This window comes from Mytilus californianus, unplaced genomic scaffold, assembly GCF_021869535.1.
Source record: "Mytilus californianus isolate M0D057914Y unplaced genomic scaffold, xbMytCali1.0.p SCAF_10, whole genome shotgun sequence".
Lineage (NCBI taxonomy): Eukaryota > Metazoa > Mollusca > Bivalvia > Mytilida > Mytilidae > Mytilus > Mytilus californianus.
The window spans coordinates 75,951,210-75,974,549 of NW_026262582.1; the positions used below are offsets into that span (position 1 = coordinate 75,951,210).

The window sequence follows — 23,340 nt, forward strand, 5'->3', positions numbered from 1 at the left end:
ACAATTTAAGGAATAATGATAAGACAACTCATGAAAGTATCTGTAATAACGCATTTTAATTCCTTAAGACTAAATTAACAAAAGGCAATTATGGTAATCAGTTGCCGAGTTGGCCATCCCAATGATTGACATTAAAAAAAAACGATATTAAACTTTCTTTGATTCAAATTCGAAGTTCTGACGTAAACTGTTAAATTGACAGTGCATCATTCGAAGTGTGCAACAATAAATTACATCAGCCTACTCATATCTGCCTTAGACTCTTTATTTGTGCAAAATAACGTTGTCAAAAACTTTACTTTCGTTTATAAATCTTATACCGGATGTTATCTTGACAATGGTAAAACATGGACCAGAGACGGATACGTAAATTCCATATACGTTTGCAAAGCATGAATGAGTGGAAGTAGCTCCTTCTACGTTATTTCTTCAAGAAAATATTCGAAATAAACATGAGATAGAGGTATCAATGACAATTTAAGCATTTTTTGAAGAAATTAGGATGCATAATTAAATTTCACACCTGCGCACATGCGCACACGTGTACTAGTTCAAACAACGTGGTTATGACGATGTTTCATTTTCACCTTTTTAATTTTTTCTTCAAATCATATTTGTAAACGTATTTCTGATAATTTAAATCTTTTTGACTAAATTAATTAGATGCAAACCGCTGAAATGTAAGAAAATAACTTTGAATAGACGGATCAATGTCCGGTTCAAAATAGTTTACCTGTCACCTGAACAGGTAAATTTCAGCTGTTCGACAACTAATTAGCATTGATTAAAATGAGAAGGTATTAAAGTAGGGGTTGTTTTGATAGTAATTAATGATCATGTCACTTTTATGACCGCAAATGTCCGGCATATATGACCGTTTTGGAAGCCTTGATATGGGAGAGAAATTCTGACTTTAACAGTGCTTATTGAAAAATGACCCAAAAAAATTTAAGGTAGGCTATTTTTAAGCTTAGTATATAGGGTAGGTAGGGAAAAAGGAAACACACATATTTTTTTATTTGGCCTCACTTAAAAATTTGGGTAGCGTCACTTTTACTGTTCATGAGTTATGTTCCTTCATAACGTTATTTGCAAGTGGGGGCATCATCTGTGTCCCATGGACACATTCCCCATTTATTTTTATGCCCCCGCCTTAGATTTATTCATTATGCTGTTTTTTCAGGTGCTGACCCCAAATCTGTGTTGTGTGCATTTTTTAAACAGGGTCAGTGTTCTAAAGGTTCCAAGTGTAAATTCTCCCATGACCTTGGCGTAGAAAGAAAAGGAGAAAAGAGAAATATTTATGAAGACAAAAGTGAAGATAAAGGTAAATATCAATATCACTCGGGTCTCTGCTCAGCTTTTCATAAAATTGCATATCACTACATTAATGCGACATCAAGTACCAGAAGGGCAAAAAATTGTCTCTATGAAATAACATGCGACCAACTTTAAAATCAATGCCTTAACATGTTTAACCTCTTTTCTACATGTGTTTCGGTTTGGTGGTAGTACTTCGCTTGTTGTGTAAATTATAGAAAGACGTGTATATATTTCAACTGTTTACTTTACTGGCTGAAGACGTTATACATACAAAGACATAATAATGATATGACGTTACAATACGTTACGTTAACAATAAGGGTTGCATAAGGTAGTGTCTGTAATGCAGCTAATTCGTAATAACATGTTCTGAAGAAAATAAATTGTTTATTTCTTTGAATTTGTTTATTTTTAAATGAAAAATTTATGTTTCATCAACATGGTAAAAATTGAAAATTGCTGATGATGAAATCAACTGAAAGCAATTCAAGTATTGTGAACAACAGGGCCAGTGAGTATCGCTTTTGACGGTCGAAATCAAAGTGAAGGACAGGAAAGCAATTTTATTTCCCCAGTCTCCTGCTAGCATGAGCAATTAATTATTTCACTACAATATGTAATTGTGGAGGTAGCAATTAACAGTTTGTTATATTTTTTTAAGAAACCGTTGAAGATTGGGATGAAACCAAATTACAAGAAGTTGTTGAGAAGAAGCATGGGGCTACAAATAAACAGAAAATGGAAACTGCTATTGTAAGTTGAGTCTTGGTCTGGTACCGTATTTAAGAATTGAATGCTTCTTTTTGTAAATTTATTGGGGTGAAAAACGCGTTGACCTAAGTACTTTTTGTATGAAGTGTGGAAGCGCTTCATTCAACAAATGTACGCATGGTCAACGCTTTTACATCCCTATAAAATTACTAAAAGAATAAAATTGAGAATGGAAATGGGGAATGTGTCAAAGAGACAACAACCCGACCATAGAACAGACAACAGCAAAAGGTCACCAACAGGTCTTCAATGCAGCGAGAAATTCCCGCACCCGGAGGCGTCCTTCAGCTGGCCCCTAAACAATTATATATACTAGTTCAGTGATAATGAACGCCATACTAAACTCCAAATTTAATACTTATAATTACATTTTTTGCTAGGATCACGAAAACACGATTTCTATCATTTATTTCTTTTCTTTTACCTGTGCACTTTATTCTGGAAGCTCGTGTCATTATGAATGTTACAATTCATTTTGGAATGAAGGTTAATTTCAGAAAGATGCGAGATTGCTGTTAGCCAATCAAAATAATGTATTATGATTAAACATCCATGTAATGTAATTATATATGGTGTATATTATATGGAAAGGAGGTATATATCAATAAGACAGCAACCCAGCAACACAAAAAGTATAACAATAATACAGAACTCCATGGTAAATTCACTAAAAGAGAAGTGTAAAAAAATTGACAAAATCAAATGTTATCAATCACAATATAATTTCTGATGAGAAAAAAGTAAAATCACAAAAATACTGAACTCCGAGGAAAATTCAATCGGAAAGTCCCTAATCACATGGCAAAATCAAATGACAAAACACATCAAACGAATGGACAACAACTGTCATATTCCTGACTTGGTACAGGCATTTTCAAATGTAGAAAATGGTGGATTGAACCTGGTTTTATAGCGCTAAACCTCTCACTTGTACGACAGTCTTATCAAATTCCGTTATATTTACAACGATGCGTGAACAAAACAGACATTATACATAAAATAGTCAAAATATGGGTACAGCAGTCATCACTGTGTTACAATATCAAAACAAACAATTATTTACAAAAAAGAACAAAAGCATCTATCAAATTAAAAACCACATTCATTGCTTCGTGTGAGACACTTACCATAGACTGATATATACTGTAAGGAAAAGAGAAAATAATTATTTACATATCTCTATGTAACAGTATGGCTTTAATTTAAACAAAGGGAATGTTTGATATAGGAAGATGTGGTATGAGTGCCAATGAGACAACTCTCCATCCAAGTAACAATTTATAAAAGTAAACCATTATAGGTCAAGGTACGGTCTTCAACACGGAGCCTCGGCTCACACCGAACAGCAAGCTATAAAGGGCCCCAAAAATTACTAGTGTAAAACCATTCAAACGGGAAAACCAACGGTCTAATCTATATAAAAAACGAGAAACGAGAAACATGTATGAACTACATAAACAGACGGCAACCACTGTACATCAGATTCCTGACTTGGGACAGGTGCAAACATTTGCAGTTTGTCTGTCAAATGTAATTGATGATACTGAGATTTCATGTAATCAAAAAAATGTTGTTGATTACAGATCAGTGTTGATAATTACTTGAAAAAATGTAATCAGTTACAATTGATTAATATTACACTCCCCCCACCTGTATATTTACATGTACATATCCACAATATACATGATATAAATAGATATTTGTTATTTATAGATATGTAAATTTTTCCTGGAAGCTGTAGAAAATGGTAAATATGGATGGTTCTGGGCGTGTCCAAATGGTGCAGACAAATGTCATTATCGTCATTGTCTACCTCCAGGTACTTAATTACTTATCTATATAAATTATGAAACTGGATTCATTTATTTTTGTTGGTACCAATTTTCGTTGATTGCGGAAACCTTGCATTTTCGTGGATATGTGATTTCGTGGTTCTGCCAAAGTTTAGATATAACTGTATAGAAATTTGTATTTCTTTGAACATTTAAATTAGTGGTTCATCTGTATCCTTAAAACCCACGAAAATTGACATTCAACGAATCATAATGAATCCACAGTAATGTATGAATTACTTCTCAACATGCATACAAATGTCATTAGAAATTTTTTTTAAAAAATGAGTAGATGTGGTATGGTTACTGAGACAACTATCCATCAGAGTTAAAGATGAAGCCCTAGCTAGCAAAGACCATTGTACAACCTTCAACAATGAGAAAACCCCATATTAATAGTTGGCTTCCAAAGACAATCACTGTACTACATGATCCTGACTTGGGACAGGTACATACAGAATGTGGTGGGTTAAATATGTTTATGAGAGCTAAACAGTCAACCTAACCTGGGACAGTGGCGTAACAGCACAACATAATAACAAACTGTAAAAATCAGTTGCAATTGGCTTATCTCAAAAGATCCTCATGAAGCACAAAAACAAATAGCAATAAAAAAAGAAAGACAAAAGGCACCAAAAACAAGAATACCTGCAGTTACTTAAAGCTAGTTCAAATCTAATTACAACTTATATATATATTTCATTTTTTCCCAGACTAAATTATCAATCAGTACACATCCATTGGATTTAGTGTAAAGACTTAAGTCTGAGAAAGACATGACCTTGTAAAATGCTAAAATATAAGTAAACAGTATGTGCAATATAAGTTAGTGTCTGATTACGTACTTCTTCAGGGAAAATTGCTGCAATATCATAACAGTAAGAAAGAGCTGATCATGAAGAAAAAGTATATAAAATAAGTTGGTTTGATGTAAATATTAATTTTTATGCCCCACCTAGAGGCATTATGTTTTTCGGTCTATGCTTCTGTTCATTCATCTGTCTGTTCGTCCGTCTGTCCCGCTTCAGGTTAAAGTTTTTGGTAAAGTCAGGTTAAAGTTTTGGGTCAAGGTAGTCTTTGCTGAAGTTGAAGTCCAATCAACTTGAAACTTAGTACACATAAGATATAATCTTTTTGATTTTAATGCCGAATTAAAGTTTTGTCCCCATATTTCACGGTCCACTGAACATAGATAATGATAGTATGAGTGGGGCATCCATGTTCTATGGACACATTCTTGTTTTTTTATAACTTTTTTCCATGAATTTTTGCAGGATTTGTTTTGAAGAAAGACAAGAAGAAGGAATCAGAAGAAGACCAGATTACTATTGAGGAATTAATAGAGAAAGAGGTTTGTCTGATTGTTGTTTTGATTTTGGACTATTCCATTAAATTGATTGTAGAGTGTAGGACTGGAAGTTTTTTTTTTGGATGCGGGTCATTGGTAATTTATTGATACTTGTCCATTTGTTGTATACTAATATGATCAAAATTTTTTGTAGTGCGGTCATAAAACTTTCGAGCATGATTTGTGTTCTCAAACTCGGGAATCAACCAAATTTTGTACTCCCGAGTACTGAGTAAAGTTTTAAGACCTAGAGCCAGCTGATTTTTGAAGACCTTCCTGCCCTCCCAAATCCATTTTAGCCCTTATTTAATTGCCCATTTAGGTAATATAGACCCAAAACTCTACATGGTCTATAACTATATATCAGCTTTTGACATAAATTCTTAAAGTGTGACATTGACAGTCATAAGTTGGTTTATATTTACTGTGGAATAATTGATTTCCTGTGTACAAATTTTGTGGATTGAGGAAAACCTACATCTTTGTGGATACATTTGAACATCGTTAAGTGGAAGTCGAAGGGACTGGACAAAAGTATTTGACTTATCTGCTGGTCGACTCATCCAAGGTCGAGTGTGTTGTTATTAACTTGAACTGTATGAAACAGGGTATGATATTTGTATAAACTAGATATTTTGACAATTGTGCCTTTTTTATATGATAATTTATGATTATGTTTTCTTTTATTTCAAATATATCTTTTTTGTTTGTTTTACAGAGAGCAGCCTTGGGTGCTAATGTTACCAGGGTTACATATGAAACATTCATAAAATGGAAGGAAAGAAAGGTATGATAAATAGATTACTTTCAAATTTGTGTGATCATGGTGATATTCCATACATTTTTATGTCACAATGCTTATGTTAATATGTCATGGTAATAGATTGTTCAATGACCACATTAACATTGATTGACCTCAGGTCAACTAATGGTCCAAGGACACAGTTATCGTCCTTTGGTTTTCGTTGTCTACGAATAAAGTCCCTAGTGTGAACAGTGTATAACTTGCATTTTTTTTTGCTACACTTTCCCAATTTATTTCTTGATGTTTTATGCATGAAATATTAAGTAAGGGGATGAAATTACATGTTAAAAAAATTTGGGTTCTGAATCTTTATGTTAAGTAGTGATTTGGTCCAGTTAAAAAAGGTCAAAAATTAGAATGTCTGAAGCTGTCAAACTGAATTTTAGCCCCCCTTAACACAGAATTGTCAATATTTTGAGTTAGAGCTGGTAGAAGTTTCTATAAGTTTGATATTATTTGTATCAATAGTAGTACACTACACTGTAAAAATCTTTTTGAGATAGAGCAGGTGCGATTTTTTTAATTTGAATTTATTGTCTAAAAGAAATGCACTACGAAATAACTGTGTTCTCGGGCCTAAGAGATGAATTCCGTAAATGTAGATTCTGTACTTTGGCAACTTTCCTGAATGGTTTCCTGGTTTCAATTTGTCAAACTCAATAAAAGTAAAGGATTTACATCTTTGTTTGACAGAAATTCTGTTAAAATGTCCCATTTTGGCATTATACGGCTAAAATAAGCATTTTAAAGCAGTTTCCATTTTATGCCTAAGAACCATGCTGACTTTCTATCTGACAGCTTTTTATGTTCCTGATATTTGTGTTTCTATGCTTAAATCAAATTTAATTAACCATTTGTGAACTCTGAATCTAGAGAAAAGTAGATTATCACAGAAAAAATGTGCAGAATATTTGTATTTATGTCCCTGGTTAAACGGCCTGTTTGATGTATGTGAAATGTGAAGAGCTTTGTACATAAAATCTGTAGTCCATCACAAATATTTCACTAAATCTGTAAAAAAAACACTTTACAATGATCAGTACACCCTATTCATTTCATATGCTACCATAATTTTCTTCTTTAGGTTGGTAAGTGGTTCAAATATATGCCAATTGAGACTAAAACTAGATGCAAGTTTTCCATTGAAAAGTGAAAAACTGGTCATCAGACCATACTGTCTGCAAAAAAAAGTTGAATTCAAGAGTCCTTTTGCAATTAGACTTCTTGTATCATGACATCTTAGCATAGAAATGAGCAAAAAGTAACAAATTTCCATTTCTTATAGCCTCTGTGTGCATTTTTATATATAAATATGGGCTACGGCCTAAATCGACTCTAAATAATTCTCAGTCTTACATGGCCTAAGACCATTTTATACTCATTTGGTATGCTTTTTGTAACTTTTCTTTACATTTAAAGTACATTTAATATATATGGAAGAATAATGTATGGTTAAAAAACTTCAAAAACTTCAAATTGGTTGAAAAAAATGCATGTTTATGTAAGGCTTCCCTTAATTCGAAAATCTCTATTTTCAGGCACAGGCTCATATAAATTTGACTTTTGAATAAATGTAATAAATCTGATAAATCAAATGAGTGTTCCGTTGCTTTTAATACTTATTATATTATATTCAAGAGTATTTAAAAAGCAAATTTTTGCAATATTTAAATTTTTTAGGCCAAAATCTTGACAGTTGAAAATATTTGATTTAAACGTCAAAAATAAACATCCAAATTTCAATATTAAAATGGCCCTAGTTTCTATAATATATATCCTATGGCCATGAAACTTGGCCAACTATCTTATAACTTCCTAAGCTTAGGTCATGCAAAGTTTTATTAAAATTGGTCAAGTCTTTCTATCCTATTAGGTCCAAGGACACAGTTATCGTCCTTTGGTTTTCGTTGTCTACGAATATAGTCCCTAGTGTGAACAGTGTATAACTTGCATTTTTTTTTGTTACACTTTCCCAATTTATTTCTTGATGTTTTATGCATGAAATATTAAGTAAGGGGATGAAATTGCATGTTAAAAAAAATTGGGTGCTGAATCTTTATGTTAAGTAGTAATTTGGTCCAGTTAAAAAAGGTCAAAAATTAGAATGTCTGAAGCTGTCAAACTGAATTTTAGCCCCCCTTAACACATAATTGTCAATATTTTGAGTTAGAGCTGGTAGAAGTTTCTATAATTTTGATATTATTTGTATCAATAGTAGTACACTACACTGTAAAAATCTTTTTGAGATAGAGCAGGTGCGATTTTTTTAATTTGAATTTATTGTCTAAAAGAAATGCACTACGAAATAACTGTGTTCTCGGGCCTAATGTACTAATGTAACTCTGTCATTAAAAACCACAAATGTTTTATAGATTAGAAGTTTATCTTGTTTCATTAAATAAAGGTGATTTGTTTTACATTTTTATACGACCGCAAACATTTTTTGGGTTCGTATAATGCTATGATGTCGTTGTCTGTGTCATTGTCGTCAGAAAACACATTTGGTTTCCGGACAATAACTTTAGTTTAAGTGAATGGATCTCTATGAAATTTTACACCGAAACAGCAGGCTATCAGTTCATTTAATGTTCTACTTTTTCTTTGCTGAAAAATGTTAAAAAAAATAAATGTCATGCACACATGTATGCATTTTTGTCATTTTTCTCAGCACCCACAAGTCATCATTTTTATACGACCGCAAAAAAATTTGCGGTCGTATATTGGTATCATGTCGTCGTCTTCCGAAGAAATTTGGTTTCCGGACAATAACTTTAGTATAAGTAAATAGAAATCTATGAAATTTAAACACAAGGTTTATAACCACAAAAGGAAGGTTGGGATTGATTTTAGGGGTTATGGTCCTAACAGTTTAGGAATTAGGAGCCACAAAGGTGTCCAAATAAGCATCTTTCTAGTTTATAGACTATAACTTGTGGAACGGTGTATGGATCTCTCTGAAATTATACCACAAGTTTCCATACCACAAAGGGATGATTAGGATTGGCTTTGGGGGGTTATGGCTCAAACCATTTAGGAATTAGGGGGCAAAAAAGGGGGAAAAACAAGGGTTTTCTGGTTAATGGACAATACTTAAGACAATTTAAAAGCAGTGTAAGGGAGGTAATCCAAACACAACGTTTTGATTACCTCCCTTACACTGCTTTTAAATCATGTATAAAGAAATGTTGTATTGTCTTGAGATGATTAGCTGTCAATTTATTTTTAGAAGTTACTATTAAAGACTGATTAAGGAATATTAATTTTTAGCCATGATTATGTATGTCATTTCTATTTTAAGACTTTTATGATGTATTTAAATGGGTAATTATGGTTGCAAACTCCATTGGAAATTTGAATTGAGATTATGACCATATCTTGAGGGAAAGAATTTTTTGGGGGGAAAAAGGGGGGGGTAAAAAAGAAATTGTGTGGGGGGGGGGGGGCAATTTTTTCTCATTTCAGATTTCAGAAATTAAAAAAAAAATTTCTTCAATTATTTTTTTTTTTTTTGCAAAAAAAAAGAGGGGGGGGTCAATTCACAACAGCATAGTGTATTGCACAAAAGCAAAAAATTGTTGAATATAAATTCAAATCATATAACCAATTCTAAGTTCTTTGACTACAGTTATTCTGTGTCAGAAACCTATTATGTGTCAAATATTTAATTACAATCCAAATTCAGACCTGTATCAAGCGCGAATATTGTGTCCATTTATGCCCCAACTGTTCAGGGTTGGACCTCTGCGGTTGTATCCATCTGCGCTCGGCGAAGCAATTTATTGAATATATGACAACAATCTTAATCAATATCATCTGACACATTTTCATAGTTTCTGAATATATAACAACAATCTTAATCAATATCATGTGACATGTTTTCATAGTTTCTGAATATATGACAACATGAACACTCTTCATCAATACCATGTGACACATTTTCATAGTTTCTGAATATATGACAACAATCTTAATCAATACCATGTGACATGTTTTCATAGTTTCTGAATATATGACAACAATCTTAATCAATATCATGTGACATGTTTTCATAGTTTCTGAATATATGACAACAATCTTAATCAATACCATGTGACACATTTTCATAGTTTCTGAATATATGACAATCTTAATCAATATCATGTGACACATTTTCATAATTTCTGAATATATGACAACAATCTCCATCAATACCATGTGACACGTTTTCATAGTTTCTGAATCATGTGAATATATGACAACAATCTTAATCAATATCATGTGACACATTTTCATAATTTCTGAATATATGACAACAATCTTCATCAATATCATGTGACACATTTTCATAGTTTCTGAATATATGACAACAATTTTTATCAATATCATGTGACACATTTTCATAGTTTCTGAATATATGACAACAATCTTCATCAATACCATGTGACACATTTTCATAGTTTCTGAATATATGACAATCTTTATCAATACCATGTGACACATTTTCATAGTTTCTGAATATATGACAACAATCTTCATCAATACCATGTGACACATTTTCATAGTTTCTGAATATATGACAACAATCTTCATCAATATCATGTGACACATTTTCATAGTTTCTGAATATATGACAACAATCTTTATCAATACCATGTGACACATTTTCATAGTTTCTGAATATATGACAACAATCTTCATCAATACCATGTGACACATTTTCATAGTTTCTGAATATATGACAACAATCTTTATCAATATCATGTGACACATTTTAAGTTGTATCTACTTCCTGTTTGCTGAGTGAATAACCTTAAAAAGTAAAATCACAAAGATACTGAACTCCGAGGAAAATTCTAAAAGGAAAGTCCCTAATCAAATGGCAAAATCAAAAGCACAAACACATCAAACGAATGGATAACAACTGTCATATTCCTGACTTGGTACAGGCATTTTCTTATGTAGAAAATGGTGGATTGAACCTGGTTTTAAAGCTAGCTAAACCTCTCACTTGTATGACAGTCGCATCAAATTTCATGGTTATTAACATCAATGAAAAATCTTTTATTTTGTAGAGAAATGAAAAGATTGAAATTGCAAGAGAGGCTAAAGACAAAAAGAAATCTGACTTTAAAGCTGGAAAAATGTTGGGAGTAAGTTTAATAGAATAATAGATATGATTAAGTTGTAGAAATAGTCAATGTTATCTCTATTGACATTTATTTAAGGAGAATGGTAGGAGATGTGTTTCAAGCTTTGACAGTATTGAATGTTAGTGTGTAATAGAAAGTAAGGCTGATCCATTTGTCTCCATTTTCAGTGAACAAGTATGTTAGTATTGAGGGGAAAGGATTCGTTGGGGCTATGATTTAGTAATTATGCCCCTGCCAGAGCGGAGGGGGCATTCAGTTTTACCCTTGTCCGTCTGTATGTACATACATACGTACATCCCAAAATTGGTTTCCGTTCTCTAACTTTAGTTTGCCTCATCAAAATGTTATGAAACTTATACACAATGCTTATTACCACAAAACACAGATCAAGTTTATATATTTGATGGGGTCACTTTTGCTGTTAGAGTTATTCCCCATTTACAAATGGAAAAATTGCTGAAATATTCGTTTCTGTTCTCTAACTTACGTTTGCCTCAACCAAATATTATGACATTTATGCACAATGCTAATTACCGCAAAACACAGATCAAATGTGAAATTTTGTGGAGTCACTTTTACTGCTCTAGAGTTATGCCCCTTTACAAATGAAAATATTGCTGATTTTTTGTTTCTGTTCATTTACTTAAGTTCCCTCAACTGAATGTTATGAAACGTATACACAAAGCTTATTACCACAAAACTCAGATCAAGTACAAATTTGGGTAGCATTACTTTCACAGTTTTTTAGTTATAATGTCCCTTTATCAGGTTATATGCAAGCAAGGAATCTTTCCATTTATTTGATAATCTTATGACTCTTAAGAACTCATCTATAAAGATAGTTTTTGAACTTCAAATTTTTGTTTTAGGATCAATCTACACTAAGCACACAAGGAGAAAGAGCAATGATTGGTGTACTCAGGGTCAAAATGTTGTCAATTATGAAATTTCTGCGATGTTTTTATTATTGCTGATTGAATTTTACCCTGATTGTGTAGGACATTTACACTTAGATTTATTATCTCAGATAATTGGGAGAGATCTGTTTGAGTTTGATCCTGACTTTTAGGACTACAGCACTTTGATTTATAATTTCAGATAGTGGGAAAGATATGTTTGAGTTTAATCCTGACTTTTAGGATTACGGTGCTTTGATTTATAATTTCAGATAATGAAAGAGATATGTTTGAGTTTAATCCTGACTTTAGGACTACAACACTTTGATTTATAATTTCAGATAATGGGAGAAATATGTTTGAGTTTAATCCCGACTTTTAGGACTACAGCACTTTCTTTTATAATTTCAGATAACTGGCAGAGATATGTTTGAGTTTAACCCTGACTTTTAGGAATACAGCACTTTGATTTATAATTTCAGATAATGGGAGAAATATGTTTGAGTTTAATCCTGACTTTTAGGACTACAGCACTTTGATTTATAATTTCAGATAACTGGCAGAGATATGTTTGAGTTTAATCCTGACTTTTAGGACTACTGCACTTTGATTTATAATTTCAGATAACTGGCAGAGATATGTTTGAGTTTAATCCTGACTTTTAGGACTACAGCACTTTGATTTATAATTTCAGATAACTAGCAGAGATATGTTTGAGTTTGATCCTGACTTTTAGGACTACAGCACTTTGATTTATAATTTCAGATAACTGGCAGAGATATGTTTGAGTTTAACCCTGACTTAATAGGAATGGATGATGATGAAGCTGACGAGGGGATGATAGAACGGGAAAGAGATGAAGATGTAAGTAAAATGAATATATATAGACATGATTAATTGTTTTTATACGACCGCAAACAAATTTTTGTGGTCGTATATTGGTATGACGTTGGCGTCGATGTCGTCCGAAGACACATTGGTTTTCGCACTCTAACTTTAGTTTAAGTGAATGGATCTCTATGAAATTTTACCACAAGGTTCAATACCACAAAAGGAAGGTTGGGATTGATTTTGGGGGTTATGGTACCAACAGTTCAGGAATTAGGGGCCAAAAATAAGCATTTTGTAACTTCCAGACATAACTTGTGTATTAGTGTATGGATCTCTCTGACATTGTACCACAAGATTCCATATCACAAAAGGCATGCTGGGATTGACTTTGGGGGTAATTGCCTCAAAATTTTAGGAATTAGTGGCCAAAAAAGGGGCAAAAAACAAGCATTTTTCTAGTTTCATGACAATAACTTGTGTGTAAGTGTATGGATCTTTCTGAAATTGTACTACAAGGTTCCATATCACAAAGGGAAAGCTGGAATTGAGTTTGTGGGTAATTGCCCAAAACGTTTTGGAATAAGGGGCCAAAAGGGGGCCCTCAATAAGCATTTTTCTAGTTTCCAGACAATAACTTGTGTTCAAGTGTATGGATCTCTCTGAAATTGTACGTCAAGGTACCATACCACAAAGGGAATGCTGGGATTGATTTTGGGGGTAATTGCCTCAAAATGTTAGGAAAAAGGGGCAAAAAAACAAGCATTTTTCTAGTTTCAAGACAATAACTTGTGTGTAAGTGCATGGATCTTTATGAAATTGTACAACAAGGTTCCATATCACAAAGGGAAAGCTGGGTTTGAGTTTGGGGGTAATTGCCTATAACGTTTAGGAATTTGGGGCCAAAAAGGGGCAAAAAAACAAGCATTTTTATACGCCCGTTTACGGGACGTATTATGGTATACCGTTGTCCGTCCGTCCGTCTGTCCGTCATCAACATGTCGGACATTAACTCAAGAATGCTTTAACCAATTTGCATAAAACTTTGGTGAATTGTTTATATCTATTGACGTGAGCTCCCTTTCGTTTTTTATAAAATTTAGATTTTACGTTTCCGAGTTATGGGGTTTTATTCATTAAAAAAAGGGGGATTTTCCAGTTTTCGGACAATAAGTCAAGAATGCTTTCACCAACTTGCAAGAAATTGTGGTGAATTGTTTATATCTATTAACATGAGCTCTCTTTTGATTTTTATAAATTTTAGATTTTACGTTTCCGAGTTACAGGGTTTTATCCATAAAAAAAGGGGGGATTTTTCAGTTTTCGGACAAAAACTCAAAAATGCTTTCAGCAATTCTTATGAAACTTTGGTGAATTGTTTGTATGTATTGATGTAAACTCTCTTTAGAATTTTATAAATTTTACATTTAACATTTCTGAGTTATGGGGTTTTATTCATTAAAAAAAGGGTGATTTTCCAGTTTTCAGACAATAACTCAAAAATGCTGTCACCAATTCTTATGAAACTTTGGTGAATTGTTTATATCTATTGATGTAAGCTCCCTTTTTATTTTCATAAATTTCTAATATGGCATTGAGAATTAATTGAACTTTATTTGTTTATAGTCTTGACAACAGATTTACTAAGTGTTGCACAACAGCAAGAAATTTTTAATTGAATATAAATTCAATTCATATAACCAATTTCAGTTCTTTGAATACATTTATTCAGAAACCTATAATATGTCAAATATTTAATTACAATCCAAATTCAGACCTGAATCAAGCTTGAATATTGTGTCCATTTCTGCCCCAACTGTTCAGGGTCGGACCTCTGCGGGCGTATCTAGCTGCGCTCAGCGAAGCAGTTTATTCTAGTTTCCAGACAATAACTTGTGTTCAAGTGTACGGATCTCTCTGAAATTGTACTTCAAGGCACCATTCATTGTAACACAAAGGGAAGGCTGGGATTGAGTTTGGGGGTGATGAATCATTAGGGGGTTCAAAAAATTTTAGGGGGGGATTTTTTTTTCCTTTTTTTTCTTTAAACTTTTTTATTTTAAATTGGTTATTTCTGATTTATATATGAAAGCAAATAATAATGATATGGTTTGAATAGGTAAATTAAAATTTTTTTAAGTTCTTAGACCACATTCATTCTGTGTCAGAAACCTATGCTGTGTCAAATATTTAATCACAATCCAAATTCAGTGCTGTATCAAGCTTGAATGTTGTGTCCATAATTGCCCCAACAGTTCAGGGTTCGACCTCTGCGGTCGTATCAAGCTGCTCCCAGCGAAGCATTTTATTCCAGTTTCCAGACAATAACTTGTGTTCAAGTGTATGGATCTCTCTGAAATTGTACTGCAAGGTACCATACCACAAAGGGAATGCTGGGATTGATTTTTGGGGTAATTGCCTCAAAACATTTTTAGGGGCCAAAAAGGGGCAAAAAACCAAGCATTTTTCTAGTTTCAGGACAATAACTTGTGTGTTAGTGTATGGATCTTTATGAAATTATACAACAAGGTTCCATATCACAAAGAGAAAGCTGGGTTTGAGTTTGGGGGTAATTGCCCTAAATGTTTAGGAATTTGGGGCCAAAAAGGGGCAAAAAAACAAAGCATTTTTCTAGTTTCCAGACAATAACTTGTGTTCAAGTGTAAGGATCTCTCTGAAATTGTACTGCAAGGCACCATACATTGTAACACAAAGGGAAGGCTGGGATTGAGTTTGGGGGTGATGAATCATAAGGGGGTTCAAAAAATTTGAGGGGGGATTTTTTTTTTTCTTTTTTTTCTTTAAAATTTTCCATTTTAAATTGGTTATTTCTGATTTATATATAAAAGCAAATAATAATGATATGGTTTGAATAGGTAAATTAAAAAATGTTTAAGTTCTTAGACCACATTCATTCTGTGTCAGAAACCTATGCTGTTTCAAATATCTAATCACAATCCAAATTCAGTGCTGTATCAAGCTTGAATGTTGTGTCCATACTTGCCCCAACAGTTCAGGGTTCGACCTCTGCGGTCGTATCAAGCTGCGCCCAGCAGAGCATTTTATTAAAATGATGATATGACAGAAAATGTTTCCAGATGACAAGGAAGAGAACTTATGTCAAAGATTATACTAGTATTGTCTCAGATTATAAAAAATGCTGCAAACCATTAAGATTTGAGAGGGGATAGAAGGCCCCCTTTTTGAAGCAGGGTTTGACATTAACTTTTATACCAACTTGTCCAGTTGGGCAAGTGCCCTATTACTTTTACTTGTCCATTAGTGAAATCTACATGCCCAAACTTTTACATGCTTTTTTTGAGGAATTCCACTGAAAAAACTTGCCAGGGTTGATTGTTGTGCCATGATGGCAGCAACTAGACTTGACCACTGAGATACTATGAGGCATATATATGAGCCAAGGAGGGAGGGAAAAGATCGACAAATATACGGGAATTGGATCATTTACATAGAGATACTCATTTTATCTAAGAAATGCCATTTCAAAAAACCCTTCTTGATAAACTGACAACAACTGACAAATTTATTAAGTTTAATTTCATTTTCTTTTTCAAGCTTTTACGTTTTTTCCATCTTGGGGAAATACACATCCGATGTCAAATTCTAAAGTTAGAACAACGAAAATAGACCTCCGCTTTCCATTGGTCGGTGGGAATAACTCGTGCGTCGGAAATGCCAGAGTGGTGTCCCGATTGATCACAATAATGACGAAGCAATGCCGCGGCCGCCTGATTGGCCAATATTTTTAAACGTGATCTATTTTTGGTAAAATAGGGAATTCAGTGCGAACAATTGACGAAATACACGCATTGAAAGGGGGTTAAGACCACTTTACTCGTCTGTGCGGTGCTATCACTGAGTAATCTATGGACAAAACAACACACACTATTGATTTTGTGAAATTTTAATCATATAACACTTTTTTTTTCACTTGTCCGAATACGGCATGAACTTGCCCCGGGAATATCGGACAACCGTAAGTGTCGGACCCTGTGAAGATGGAAATATGGTCAAGTTCAGAACTGTGTAGGTGGTTCTGTGGAAGCCTGCTCACTTTGAACCAGGTCCAACCAAAGATAATATGTATTTGCTTCTGCCTTTCTAGGCACACAGTACTTAAGAGTAAGAACAAAGACTTGTGAGCTTTGAGTCTGAAAATTTTATCGTATGATGGCAGACTTTTACATAGGAAATAGCATGTTAAAAATCGAGTTGAGCCTTTCAGTCCAGTACAAAAGAGAATTCATATTTGTGAGATATTTGTCACTGTATATGAAACCACCATTGTTCTGCACCGAAAAATATGTTTTCAAAATCTGTAATTCTTCACTGCTGATGGTTTTAATTTTCATATTTTTGTTTGAAATGTCAGTTGCTAGTTGTTCCTTAGTTTGTTTTCAAATAAATTTATAACCTTAATGTTAATTAGGGGCTTTTATCATACACTATTGATGTCAGTTGTTTTGAAAACATGTGACACTATAATACAGGAGGGTCTAGCTGAGGTGTTCTTCAATTCTGTTTTCTTTATTATTTTGCTCTATTCATAACAAATTTTGTTGCTTATTCTCTATTCTTAATATTTTGGCCCATAAAAAATGGCCCACTATTCTGTAAACCCAATGCAGACCCTCGTACAGCTTTGGAGGATTTTGTAATTTCCCCCTGTCCACGGAGGGAGGGAGAAAGTATTCTGTAGATGGACCTCTAAACCTAATCTACAGAATTAACATGCTATTTTCTCTTTCTTCAGATGGCTCACAATACAATACTTTTAAACATTGAAAATTTATCACATAAACTGAGCGGAAATTTAAAATTCTAGTATAATCATTTCACCCTGAAGTAAAACCAGGAAGGTACTAGCGGAAAAATTATATTACAATCATTACTGTGCATTCTTATGTTATGTGTTTAATATGTCACGTGCTCTTGTGTAGTTATGATATTATCATTTTAGTGTTATTATTGTTATGCATTTTCCTGTAGTTTTTATTTTTATGCATTTTTTTGTAACTTTTTTTTCAGGATGACGATGAAATTGTTGTCCAAGAAATAAATTTAGAATCATTTGATAATTATGTGGGTAAAGGTGATGCCACAGTAGCTCCAGAGTCGAGGGTACCGATGACAAATGGTGTCGTACGAAATAATGGTAAGATAAATATAGGTCAACTTTACCTAAGCAGTGTTTAACTAGGATACATGAATATCCAACACCATTTTATAATGAACTCTGCTCAAGGGTGTTCATGTGGTGGTTAAAGAATTTTTTAATCCAACCAAGAGACATTCATAGGGAGGTTAAAAGAATATACAACACTAAATAATGTTAAGTTTGTCCAAGGGAGTTTCAATAGGAGGTTCAAAGAATGTCCAACCCCTTCTAATGTTAACTTTGTCTAATGGTGTTTCATAGGGAGGGTTAAAGAATGTCCAACACCATCTAAGGTTTACTTTGACTATTGGTGTTTCAAAGGGAGGATAAAAGAATGTCCAATGTCATCTAAGGTTTACTTTGACTATTGGTGTTTCAAAGGGAGGATAAAAGAATGTCCAATGCCATCTAAGGTTAACTTTGCCTTAGGATGTTTTAAAGGGAGGTTTAAAGAATATAAAACAGTATCTAAGGTTAACTTTGACTAATGGTGTTTCATAGGGAGGTTAAAAGAATATCAAACACCATCTTAGGTTTACTTTGACTATTGGTGTTTCAAAGGGAGGATAAAAGAATGTCCAATGCCATCTAAGGTTAACTTTGCCTTAGGATGTTTTAAAGGGAGGTTTAAAGAATATAAAACAGTATCTAAGGTTAACTTTGACTAATGGTGTTTCATAGGGAGGGTTAAAGAATGTCCAACACCATCTAAGGTTTACTTTGACTATTGGTGTTTCAAAGGGAGGATAAAAGAATGTCCAATGCCATCTAAGGTTAACTTAGCCTTATGATGTTTTAAAGGGAGGTTAAAAGAATATAAAACAGTATCTAAGGTTAACTTTGACTAATGGTGTTTCATAGGGAGGTTAAAAGAATATCAAACACCATCTAAGGTTTACTTTGACTATTGGTGTTTCAAAGGGAGGATAAAAGAATGTCCAATGCCATCTAAGGTTAACTTTGCCTTAGGATGTTTTAAAGGGAGGTTTAAAGAATATAAAACAGCATCTAAGGTTAACTTTGACTAATGGTGTTTCATAGGGAGGTTAAAAGAATTTCAAACACCATCTAAGGTTTACTTTGACTATTGGTGTTTCAAAGGGAGGATAAAAGAATGTCCAACGCCATCTAAGGTTTACTTTGCCTTAGGATGTTTTAAAGGGAGGTTAAAAGAATATAAAACAGCATCTAAGGTTAACTTTGACTAATGGTGTTTCATAGGGAGGTTAAAAGAATATCAAACACCATCTTAGGTTAACTTTGACTAATGGTGTTTCATAGGGAGGTTAAAAGAATATCGAACACCATCTTTATAAATATAATAAATAAGCTTTATTTAGAGTCAGCAATAACATAAGCTCTAATGAGCTTTAAACGGACATACAAGAAATAACAATACAATACATAATACACATGCAATAAGTTACATAACACAAAATGACGCACTATGAGCATGGTGGTAATAAGAAGATTATAAACATGATAAGCTATGTATTAAAGCTAAAAGCATATAAAATGTAAACTAAGCATAATTAGAAAGCTGGTAAAATGCATAGCATAAAATATTAAAATTGGATATGATCTAAATGGTAAAATTAGAACATAATATATTAATTAATAATCTTAGGTTAACTTTGACTTATGGTGTTTCATAGGGAGGTTAAAAGAATATCAAACACCATCTTAGGTTAACTTTGACTTATGGTGTTTCATAGGGAGGTTAAAAGAATATCAAACACCATCTTAGGTTAACTTTGACTTATGGTGTTTCATAGGGAGGTTAAAAGAATATCAAACACCATCTTAGGTTAACTTTGACTAATGGTGTTTCATAGGGAGGTTAAAAGAATATCAAACACCTTCTAGGGTTAACTTTGACTAAGGATTGTTCCTAGAGAAGTTAATCAGCAAAATCTAAGGATTATTCATAGGGAGGTTATTCAACATCATCTCTGGTTAACTAGGTCTAAAGGGGATTTTTGGGAGCTTGAAAGAGAAAATCAACATGTTAGTTACTGCACAGTCGCAAGTTATTATACGACCGCAAAAATTGAAAATTTTTTGGTCGTATATTGGTATGACGTTGGCGTCGTCGTCGTCGTCGTCGTCGTCTGGCGTCGTCCGGCGTAGTCCGAAGACACATTGGTTTTCGCACTCTAACTTTAGTTTAAGTGAATGGATCTCCATGAAATTTTACCATAAGGTTCAATACCACGAAAGGAAGGTTGGGATTGATTTTGGGGGTTATGGTACCAACAGTTAAGGAATTAGGGGCCAAAAAGGGGCCAAAAATAAGCATTTTTGTAATTCCAGACAATAACTTGTGTGTAAGTGTATGGATCTCTCTGACATTGTACCACAAGGTTCCATATCACAAAGGGAATGCTGTAATTGATTTTGGGGGTAATTGCCTCAAAATTTTAGGAATTAGGGGCCAAAAAAGGGGCAAAAAACAAGCATTTTTCTAGTTTCATGACAATAACTTGTGTGTAAGTGTTTGGATATTTCTGAAATTGTACTACAAGGTTCCATATCACAAAGGGAAAGCTGGAATTGAGTTTGGGGGTAATTGCCCGAAACGTTTAGGAATTGGGGGCCAAAAAGGGGCCAAAAATAAGCATTTTTCTAGTTTCCAGACAATAACTTGTGTTCAAGTGTATGGATCTCTCTGAAATTGTACTGCAAGGTACCATACCACAAAGGGAAGGCTGGGATTGAGTTTGGGGGTGATGAATCATAAGGGGGTTCAAAAAAAATTTGGGGGGGGGGATTTTTTTTTTTTCTTTTTTTTTCTTTTTTTCCTTTTTTTTTCTTTTAAAATTTTCCATTTTAAGTTGGTTATTTCTGATTAATATTTAAAAGCAAATAATAATGATATGGTAGGAGTTACACACCAAACAGGATGTGTAAATTATTATATAATAAGTATTGTGCAATAGCAAGAAATTTTCAATTGCACAGTATTGCACAATTGCAAGAAATCTTCAATTGCACAGTATTGCGCAATAGCAAGAAATCTTCAATTGCACAGTATTGCGCAATAGCAAGAAATATCCAATAGCACAATATTGCGCAATAGCAAGAAATTGTCAATTGTACAGTATTGCACAATAGCAAGAAATATTCAATTGCACAGTATTGTGCAAAAGAAGATACTTCGTATAAATTGCTTATTTCTTGATCAATTTCAATGGGGTTTTATTCTTGAATTCTTGGGGTTCTTTAATATGCTGAATCTAACCGTGTATTAAGTTTTTGGATTTTGGGCCCCGTTTTTAAATTGGTCTACATTAAGGTCAAAAGGGTCCAAAATTAAACTTTGTTTGATTTCAACAAAAATTGAATATATGGGGTTCTTTGATATGCTGAATCTAACCATGTATTTAGATTTTTGATTTTTGGGCCCCGTTATCAACTTTGTCCACATTGAGGTCAAAAGGGTCCAAAATTAAACTTTGTTTGATTTCATCAAAAATTGAATTATTGGGGTTCTTTGATATGCCAAATCTAACCGTGTATTTAGATTTTTAATTTTGGGTCCCGTTTTTAAATTGGTCTACATTAAGGTCCAAAGGGTCCAAAATTAAACTTAGTTTGATTTTAACAAAAATTGAATTCTTGGGGTTCTTTGATATGCTGAATCTAAACATGTGTATAGAATTTTGATTATGGGCCCAGTTTTCAAGTTGGTCCAAGTTGGGGTCCAAAATTAAACTTTGTTTGATTTCAACAAAAATTGAATATATGGGGTTCTTTGATATGCTGAATCTAAACATGTATTTAGATTTTAGATTTTTGGCCCAGTTTTCAAGTTGGTCCAAATTGGGGTCCAAAATTAAACTTTGTTTGATTTCAACAAAAATTGAATATATGGGGTTCTTTGATATGCTGAATCTTACCATGTATTTAGATTTTTTATTTGTGGGCCCGCTATCAAATTGGTTCATATTGAGGTCAAAAGGGTCCAAAATTAAACTTTGTTTGATTTCATCAAAAATTTAATTATTGGGGTTCTTTGATATGCCAAATCTAACCGTGTATTTAGATTTTTAATTTTGGGTCCCGTTTTTTAAATTGGTCTACATTGAGGTCAAAAGGGTCCAAAATTAAACTTAGTTTGATTTTAACAAAAATTGAATTTTTGGGGTTCTTTGATATGCTGAATCTAACCATGTATTTAGATTTTTGATTTTTGGGCCCCGTTATCAACTTTGTCCACATTGAGGTCAAAAGGGTCCAAAATTAAACTTTGTTTGATTTCATCAAAAATTGAATTATTGGGGTTCTTTGATATGCCAAATCTAACCGTGTATTTAGATTTTTAATTTTGGGTCCCGTTTTTAAATTGGTCTACATTAAGGTCCAAAGGGTCCAAAATTAAACTTAGTTTGATTTTAACAAAAATTGAATTCTTGGGGTTCTTTGATATGCTGAATCTAAACATGTGTATAGAATTTTGATTATGGGCCCAGTTTTCAAGTTGGTCCAAGTTGGGGTCCAAAATTAAACTTTGTTTGATTTCAACAAAAATTGAATATATGGGGTTCTTTGATATGCTGAATCTAAACATGTATTTAGATTTTAGATTTTTGGCCCAGTTTTCAAGTTGGTCCAAATTGGGGTCCAAAATTAAACTTTGTTTGATTTCAACAAAAATTGAATATATGGGGTTCTTTGATATGCTGAATCTTACCATGTATTTAGATTTTTTATTTGTGGGCCCGCTATCAAATTGGTTCATATTGAGGTCAAAAGGGTCCAAAATTAAACTTTGTTTGATTTCATCAAAAATTTAATTATTGGGGTTCTTTGATATGCCAAATCTAACCGTGTATTTAGATTTTTAATTTTGGGTCCCGTTTTTTAAATTGGTCTACATTGAGGTCAAAAGGGTCCAAAATTAAACTTAGTTTGATTTTAACAAAAATTGAATTTTTGGGGTTCTTTGATATGCTGAATCTAAACATGTGTTTAGATTTTTGATTATGGGACCAGTTTTCAAGTTGGTCCAAGTTGGGGTCCATAATTAAACTTTGTTTGATTTCAACAAAAATTGAATATATGGGGTTCTTTGATATGCTGAATCTAAACATGTATTTAGATTTTTGATTTTTGGCCCAGTTTTCAAGTTGGTCCAAATTGGGGTCCAAAATTAAACTTTGTTTGATTTCAACAAAAATTGAATATATGGGGTTCTTTGATATGCTGAATCTTACCATGTATTTAGAT

The 23,340-nt window shown here is 33.1% G+C and overlaps 1 protein-coding gene and 1 long non-coding RNA gene across 3 annotated transcripts in view; both read left to right on the forward strand.

Moving 5' to 3' along the window:
- The window catches only part of LOC127718544 (zinc finger CCCH domain-containing protein 15-like), a 44,975-nt gene that overhangs the window by 18,339 nt on the left and 3,296 nt on the right, over positions 1 to 23,340 (forward strand). The window contains exons 4-11 of the mRNA XM_052224613.1: positions 1,184 to 1,327; positions 1,985 to 2,076; positions 3,808 to 3,913; positions 5,201 to 5,277; positions 5,993 to 6,061; positions 11,131 to 11,208; positions 12,870 to 12,968; positions 17,982 to 18,108. Of these exons, the coding sequence (XP_052080573.1) occupies positions 1,184 to 1,327; positions 1,985 to 2,076; positions 3,808 to 3,913; positions 5,201 to 5,277; positions 5,993 to 6,061; positions 11,131 to 11,208; positions 12,870 to 12,968; positions 17,982 to 18,108 (792 nt within the window). The remainder of the gene's footprint in view (positions 1 to 1,183; positions 1,328 to 1,984; positions 2,077 to 3,807; positions 3,914 to 5,200; positions 5,278 to 5,992; positions 6,062 to 11,130; positions 11,209 to 12,869; positions 12,969 to 17,981; positions 18,109 to 23,340) is intronic.
- LOC127718559 (uncharacterized) lies at positions 18,466 to 19,962 on the forward strand. 2 transcript variants are annotated; one of them, XR_007989901.1, is made up of 3 exons: positions 18,466 to 18,556; positions 18,917 to 19,364; positions 19,739 to 19,962. It is a non-coding gene; the product is annotated as an uncharacterized LOC127718559 (long non-coding RNA). The 2 variants fall into 2 exon arrangements; XR_007989902.1 differs by lacking the exon at positions 18,466 to 18,556 and adding an exon at positions 18,644 to 18,736.